The 8711-nt window shown below is 27.2% G+C and overlaps 1 protein-coding gene across 2 annotated transcripts; it reads right to left on the bottom strand.

The window, feature by feature from the left end:
- Positions 1 to 253: 253 nt before the first annotated feature.
- LOC129966947 (U8-theraphotoxin-Hhn1f-like) lies at positions 254 to 7260 on the bottom strand. 2 transcript variants are annotated; one of them, XM_056081563.1, is made up of 5 exons: positions 7103 to 7260; positions 5154 to 5262; positions 2481 to 2557; positions 495 to 541; positions 254 to 395 (listed from the first exon to the last, which is right to left on the bottom strand). In XM_056081563.1, the coding sequence occupies exons 1-4, from the start codon at positions 7139 to 7141 to the stop codon at positions 497 to 499; spliced, it is 270 nt and encodes an 89-aa protein (XP_055937538.1). In that variant the 5' UTR covers positions 7142 to 7260; the 3' UTR covers positions 254 to 395; positions 495 to 496. The 2 variants fall into 2 exon arrangements, with proteins under 2 accessions (XP_055937538.1, XP_055937539.1); XM_056081564.1 differs by having other exon boundaries at positions 7001 to 7110.
- Positions 7261 to 8711: the final 1451 nt, after the last annotated feature.

Consider the following 8711-nt stretch of genomic DNA (forward strand, 5'->3'; position numbering starts at 1 on the left):
CATCAGGATATTAGAGGGATAGAATATGTAAGGATCGGAAAGCAAATGATAGATATTAACGAATTATGAGGACAAGTAAAATTTATTTTTCAGTAGCCTTAACATTCAATGTCTTCTGTAAATTAGGATTGCTGGCTTTTGAAAATTTTCATTTATAAACCATTAATTGCCTAACATAGAATATATTCTACCATCATTAGTTTAAAATGGTGTCTGAAATATCAAATTAAAAAATAATTAACTTGTACAAAGCTTATTTAATAAACTATTTTATATCCAAGAACTAAATGTGATTTAAAATTATCGGCACAAATAAAACAATGATTTTTTTTCCTTTTGTCGATTCTATAAGCAAATTATTCTTATATTGCACTTGATCCATTTCTCAAAAAAACCTGAAAAAGAGAAAATGTAAAAATTGAGTATGTGTTATAAATTAGTGTGAACTGATAAATTAATAATTAATTTCATCATGTTATGCTTCGAATACATACCTTTATTGCAGAGGAAGAGAGTTGGCTGACTGGCATCTGCGGATAACCTGAAATAAAAAGAAAATCCAATTTACAAATACGAGGATTTGCATTAGCAATGTAGAGACCTTCAATGTTGGGAAATGCATTATCTTAAGATATTTTCATTCTGCTAGTCATTGAATGCTAAGTCAAGAAGGCAAGAAATAGAGCCCTAGACACTATTTATCGATTTTTAAAACGTGTACAATGTATTGTACAACAATCAACTACATCATAATGCAAAATTGTATTATAACTTTGATCAATCGTTTGATTGATGCTTTTATATAAAAAATAAGCATTTTTTATGAAATATGGAATGATGTTTATTCGTTTTTCCTATTGTTGTTCTAAGAAAAATTTAGTGTAATTTATTAAACTAGTTTTGTTCAACTTTTTATAAATGATATTAATATTATAAATTGAACATAGATTTGTTCTCATGACATTTTTATTTCCTAAATATGGCATTTATCATTTTATTACCTAATTTTTTTTTTCATTTACCATACCAAATATAAACTATTACAAAAATCAAATCAGAAATATATTTCTATAATACATCGAAATATGAATTCCCTTCTTTTACTTTAAATGCCAAACGATTTTTTATAATATTTTTATCAAGAATACATTTTTTTTTATTTCATACTTTTTTAATCAAGTCATACTTTTTTTCATACTTTTTTAATCATGTACAAATTTAATCAAATTTTTATTTCATACAACATTAATCAGAAAGTCGGTATTATTCTTTATATTATTATTATTATTGATTAAAATATATTTAATTTTGATGTGAAGAATAAAAAGGTAAAGTTTTATGAATTTTTATGTTGATATTATATACGGAATTAAAACATTAAAGAAATCGAAAGTTTTCACAAAACTACCATTTTAAAAGTAAAGATAGCTCTACGGAACAATTATAACATTTGTATTAAGACTAACTGACTTGATTGAAAAGAAGCTTTTAATGAATAAATAGAAAGCATTTAACATAAAATAATGAAATTTTAATGATCAATTAAAACATTTATATATTTTTATAATATTTAACGCATTGTTTTAATTTCAGTTCTTTATAATATTTTGAAAAATCACTATAAAAAGATGCAAAATAATCAAGTTATAAATACTATATTGCGCACAAAATTCCATAACCGAAAAAGAGTCGAATTTTGTTTCATAACATACCATATTAACTTTTATTTTCGTTATAAGTTGTGGGACATTCTTTACAGATAAAAAAAAGCTATTTCAAAAATTAATAATTATAATAATTACGTACGAAGCGACATTTATGCATTCTGTGAGTATCTTTTAAAATAATTTCGAACTCTTTCCCAAATTCCAATGTAAGGAATGACTGCAAAATTGTGCAACAATATTGTCATTTTACAGCTTTTAGGAAGGAGAAAAATTCTCTTTTTCCTTAAAAAAAATGGTAAAAATCTTTTATATCGTATAAAAGGAAAATCTTTTCTTTCATGATGGAATTTTTAATTATTTATGCACATTTTTGACTTTATCATGGAAGGAATTAGAAAGAGGGCATTCTTATAAATGCTATTATGCAATTTGATGCTATTATATTAAATTTTCGTATCATTTTTCATAAGTAGTCAAATATAACTTGCAGAGAGTGCTTTTTATTTCAAACAAATATTTGTTGTCAAAACACAATCTTTTATTGAAGCATGTAAATTTCTAAACGAAAATTGCTTTGTCGAAATTCTTGATGCATTAAATAGAGAAATTATTCTTCTATAGCTCCATAAACAAATAACGTTGCTTTTAAGAATTAAAAAAAACATGTTAAAGTTGAAAATGTGACCTCTAGATCTAATATCAATTTGTTATAAATGTCTCATTATTACTGTGGTTAATTAGACGGATTTGTTCGTCAAATTCTTTACATTTTAGAAACGTATTCGTAACAAATTCCATGATTTCACTACTTACACTACAAATCAAGCCTTCTTCACAAGGACATGCAGTTTGATATTGATCTCCATTATGACGTGGCTCACAAGGCATGCCTGAAAAAATAGAACATAAGAAAAAATATGTTAATACTAAAAGTTTTTTGCATCGTAAAAACATGTATTAAAAAAATAAGTTGTCCAAAACCAATGGATGCCTTTCAAAGGATCTTTACTGCATTCATTTTTTATTAAAAGATGATTCGCGGAGAAGCCATTTTCTACTGATTAAATGTATCAAATGTACATTTCTGCGTTGATCATTTTCATGAAAATACATTTGGGATCATTCTTGGAATTTTTACATTTTTCACTCCTGCGTTGATCACTTTCACGAACATACATTTGGTGTCATTCTCGAAATTTTTGCATTTCTCATTTTTGTGTTGATCACTTTCATGAGCATATATTTTGGATCATTCTCAAAACTTTTTGACTTTTCTATGTCGTCTTTGGCTATAATGATCAAGAGCCGGCGTCCTGACAGGGTAGCGCGTCTTCCACGTGATCTAGGCGTCCCGGGTTCGAGTCCCGGTTCGGGCATGGTTATTCTTCATCTGTGTTCTATCTGTGATGTGTGTGAATGTGCCCCCCTGTAAAAAGGGGTTGTGCAAGCGAATGATTGAGTTTCATCTTCATGTGAGCTAGAAGTCAAACTTCTGCCCTCGGGTGCTCAGGGGTCTTTATCCTCAGAAGCTACTGCAACCCGTTTCCGTGGTAAAGCGGATACGACATCATCATCATGGTGATCAAGTTCTGGAGATTTTATCAGAAAAATCGAGTTACTATGAGAAAAATTGTCCATTTACGGAATAAATTGGAGCAACATATTAATGCTTCAGCTAATCGATCAAGTTGCCCAACTGTTAGTTCTTCGTTTCTGAAATTCCAACTTTAAAACTTTCTAATTACTTCCATACAAATGACCATTTTTTTTAAAAGAACGATGGACGAATTTTCGAAAAGTCCTCTCTTGATAATGTCATACCATACCATCAATTCCGTTGTTTCCGACAACATATAGGAATCTTTGGTGTCATCCATATAAAATCCATATAATATTTTCGTGAATTGGATGTTCATATGACATCTGAAATAGCCATAGTGTTTAAAATCCTAATATGTTAAATGGATCATGAACAAACTTGTGCTGCTCTCAAATTCATAACATTAGAATGATGGATCTCAGTAGTATTGTATGAAGAGTGGGTAGATACTCTCTGTTTCAATTATTTGAATATTACTGATTCCAAAGATATCTTTTTCCTTCAATCCTCCATCTGCCTATTCAGCGATTTCCACGGGTTAGCGTTCAATCTATTTTCTATTGCATCCCGCGTTTTTCGCAGTTTAGAATGTTTATTTTTAAGAATACAGATTTTTATTATATCTTTTTATTATCGTGTACATGTAGTATCAGTTCACTTTCCTTGAAAAATATTTGAACATATATGCAAAAATTGCATCTAAATAGTGATTTAAAAAAAATCTCAATCAGCTGATTAAATCAATCTGCAGATGCAGTTATTTTTAAAAAAGTTAATTCAATCCAGTCATGTTTTAAAAAAGAAACTACTAAAAATTTATACTTTTTGTGTTATAATGTGTTTACAATAATGTGTGCACTATATTCGGTGAATCTCATGTTTTCAAAGTAATATATGATAGCACGATTCTCAGGACTGCAGTTTTATCTCTTAGAGACAATTTTATCTTTTTTTAGAGAAAAATTAAAATTAAATATATTAAAATACAATGAATATATAGAATAATGTGATTCAGAATATCGATAACATATTGAAGTATCGAAAATGTGCTTATTTCATCGAATTATATTCTTTGTTTTAAAGTACATAAATATCATATTATGACCCCCATAAAACAGCTTGATTATTTCTAATTTGATGTACTTTAAAAAGTTTTTACGGATTATAGTTTGGTTTTTATCTATTATTAGTTTGGTCATTTAATGCTCCTTCTAACTTCTTGTCTTCTAATTTTCAATAATAGCGCTTCTTTTAATATTCTAACACCACTTTATATTTATTTTTTCAACTTTAATAATGCCACTTTATAGTTATAGCTATTACTAACATCATACTGTAGTTAAAAATCTGAATTCTCGCAACTGCGCAATTACTAACTATTACTAATATCATACTACAGTTAAAAATCTGAATGCTCACAACTGCGCAATTACTAACTATTACTAATATCATACTACAGTTAAAAATCTGAATGCTCACAACTTCACAACGGAAGTAACTGACGCCCGAGGATAGGTATTATTTTTTCGCACTTTGGTGATAATTCTCTTTAAAAGGTGATATAAACAAGCTAAAGTTTCATCCCCATGGCACACCTTATGGTATCTGGACACCATGAAGATGGTGTCCGGAGTACTTATACACATGACGTTAGCATGTTTGCCCAAATTTTGCTATTTTCATGAGGGAGGATAATATTTTTACTAGGAGTATTCGAGAAAATATCAGAGAGATAACTTTATCTGGTTTATCACATCATGCAACAATATAGTAAAGTAAAAAATGCATAACATGTAAAAAGTGCTTGGACTTGAATTTCATTCAAGTAATAAAATCTTATCTAGATAAAATTGGAATTCTCCAAATATAAATTATTTTCTTCTCACCATTTTTGGATAAAGGTCGGCAAGTTCGGTGATAAGATGATCCTGCACAGCATGCACCGTCACCACAGGATGCAAATTCTCCACAATCAGCAGTCACACTCGCAACCATCTGTTATTGTAATAAATAAAATTTTTAAAACAGGATATGTTATATTTTAAAAATTCATTTGAAATATAATGAGCATTTTAATAAAAAAAACTATTTTTATTTTCAAACGAAAAAATTCAGTAAAATATAATTAAATCAAATATTGATTTAAGAATTCTTTTTACATTATACATTCAGCCCATGGAAACCATGCTATATCGCCTATACCATGCTGTATGGAACTCCTATACAGCATGGTATAGGCGAATTTTATTTTTAATAATCACAATGCATGACATATAATTGGAAAAAGAAACTACTCTGAATATGAATATAAAGACTGCCAACTACAAGATTATATAAAAGAAAGATAATGCTTAAATGTGGAATATAAGAATATAATGAAAAATGAATTATACTATGAGAATGAAATGTAGGGTCTTGCGAGTCACGCGATATACTAGAACAGCCCTGTATAGTTGTTAAATGCTAAGATGAGGAAGAATATTTTACATTACATGCAAATTACTGAAATAAAATATCCATTGTGGATTGAATATAAGAATAATTATATATTGTACGATATATTATATGTCTTCTGTAAAAAGAAACAAAACTTTAAGTACAGATAATAAACAAATAGAAAAGGCGAAACTAAAAAAAATGGAATTTAAAGCTTAAATTCGAAATATCATATCATGACAATGGATTGTGATTGGTTGTGATAATGTTATTTTTATATTATTTTCAAAATTTACTCTTCACAGATGAACTCAAGAGAGAGTAGAAAATTTACTGTTGAACACAAAGATAAAGAGCTCACAATAAATATATTTAATATATTTGCAAATCAAGTGTGTATAGATGCAGTTACTGAAACAATGAAAAACTTTATTCAAAAATTTACTAAATAATTTATTAAAATTAGAAAAAAAGATTGTCTGGAAATAGCATTTATACTATTGAAAAGCTATTTTTTAAAAATATTTGTTGATTGGAGTGAAAATTGTTTTTATATCATGATTTGCTTCAAATTTATTAAAGGAAAATAAAAATTACGATTAATTTTTGATTAAAAATCTAATTAAAATTTTGAAAAATACTTTTTGTTCTGCTCTTTTTTACGTATCTTTCAAATTTGTTAGCTCTAAGAGCAATGATCGTCCCTGTAGAATTTTAGATTGATTATAGTCTTGCAATTTGGTAGACGCATTTTATAAATATTATGAAAACCTATAAACATTATCATGTTAAAAAGAACTATAAAATGTACGGAATACAAAAATATATTTAAAATATATTTCTATACGTGAGGTAAATAAGGGATGAAAAAACGCTCAATAGATTATTTGAAATACAAATATATCAATAATGTAAATTGTTCTATGTATAAAATGCACAAGAAATTAAAAATACATTAATTTAATTATGAAAAAGGTATTAAATTTAGATTTAAAACATAACAGCGGATAAAATATAAATCAGAATAAAAGCATTACACTAAATATGAGATGATGGTCAAAACATAATACTCGCTGAATATATTAACTCAAAAAATGGCAAGTGCATTTTACATGATAAAATTCTAAAATTGTGCAATACTGAAGAGTTTTGTAATGTTAGTCTTTTCAAAATATTATTAAACATACTGACCAATATAGCATATTAGGCATAACAAATTTCCACGATGGAATGTTTAATCTATAAAATATTTAAGTAAAACTAATTACATTCGAATAATACACAAAACCAAAGTTACCTAATAGGTATAAACTATTATTTCAATAACAAAACATTATAGTATCAAAATTTTATTTTTGTATAAAAATTTTCTATCACGAGATATTAAATAATAACTTACAACGCATGCCAAGAAGAACAACACCAAAAGGCCCCTCATTTTAATGACTTCTGTGATTTATTCAAAGAAGAAATATAATCTAGTCAGATTCCTATCCTAGCTTTTATTGCATTCCAAATGGAAAATGCAACAGATGCGATTCTGGCATTAAACAGATGTTTTTTTTAAACATCAATCACCATAACCGAAGATAAGATGTGCTACGTCTTAAATATTTTAGTTTGACATTGCAACATTTTATATCATTTGCTTTTTAAAGTATTTGAAATTCAAATTTTTTTAGCAGAATCGTCTGAAAGTTATGAAAATGGGATACATCTACCAATTTATTCACTATCGGGTTTCTCAATCTTGGATATACATCTAAAAATGTTTACATTCGTAGAGGTTAACATCGTTAAAATTATCTTGACATTTTGTAAGGTCATATGAAAATGATTAACAAAATGCTGTGTCGGTGTCAAAAATTATGCTTGGCCTAGCATATTTAAATCACAGGAGTCAGATATGATAAAACATAATTAAAACATTTTATAACAAGATATCTTTATGATTTCTATATGATTTTATAACAAGATGGCTTTAATATTTTATGTTAAAGCTATCTTGGATTCTTCCAATGAGTACTTTCCTACATGTAGGATAGATTCAGTAGACTCCTGTCCTTTAACCCTTTAATGCATCGGGTAGCCATTTGGCTACCCATTTTTATTTCATTTTATAAGCTTTACATGATTGTTTCATAAAGTAATATTGAATGTTTGGAAATCTTTTTTCAATTCCTACTATTAGCTCACACTCTCTCTATATATATCTTGTACAAATTTTCAATCGCTAATAAAATACTTTTTATTCATCCAAATACATTTTTTTAAACTTGTAGTGGATTACCCTTAATGCTCATACTGTTTTTTTTTTCAAATATTAAGTAATTAATTAAATTTGTTCAGTAATTTATATTTGGTCGTCAAATTCGTCGCCATGTCGCCAAGCTATATTTTGCTACTTAATATTGTAATTCTGTCATATGTATATACATATTTATATTAATTGTAATTATTTATCAAAAGTAACTAAAATAAAAAAAAATTGTTGACTTAAGTAGGAATTGACTTAAAAATTTTTTTTATATATTACTTGTTTAAATGTTTTTGATAAAAGTTTGTAGAAAAGACAGATAGATATTAATAACGGTACCAAAATTCGATTTAAACTGGAAACTTGAAAAAAAAGAAAAACAAGATGGCTATTGTGTGAATGATTCCTCCATTAAAAATACTATCAAAACAATTTGGTTTTGTTTCGTAAAAAAATATATTGGTAAAAAAGAACTTTTATTTTTATTGTAGAATTTTTATAAAGTGATGTGCAATACTGGGATATTATTTAATTCGTAATGTAACTATTTGGCACATTTTAATTTTTTTTTTAATTCCACGAAAAAATATTTCAACATGTTTATAATAATTTTCCTTAAATTTACGCAACTGTTGAAAACATGTGCAATTTTTTCTTTAAAAAAATTAAATTCATGTATTTTAAGGTTAAGATTATGCATTTGAGGAGAATTCAGGAAGCCTCCAGCTGCTAGCTGGTGAACAGCTTGTTT

Source organism: Argiope bruennichi, chromosome 4, assembly GCF_947563725.1.
Source record: "Argiope bruennichi chromosome 4, qqArgBrue1.1, whole genome shotgun sequence".
NCBI classification, from domain to species: domain Eukaryota; kingdom Metazoa; phylum Arthropoda; class Arachnida; order Araneae; family Araneidae; genus Argiope; species Argiope bruennichi.

Bases quoted from the DNA above. Each gene is read 5' to 3' on its own strand.
- LOC129966947 (XM_056081563.1), bottom strand. From the start codon at position 7,141: ATGAGGGGCCTTTTGGTGTTGTTCTTCTTGGCATGCGTT. The intron at 2,558-5,153 runs GTGAGAAGAAAA...CTATTTTTTCAG, and splicing joins CCGACCTTTATCCAAAAATG to GCATGCCTTGTGAGCCACGT. The intron at 542-2,480 runs GTAAGTAGTGAA...TTTTTATTTCAG, and splicing joins AAGAAGGCTTGATTTGTAGT to GTTATCCGCAGATGCCAGTC.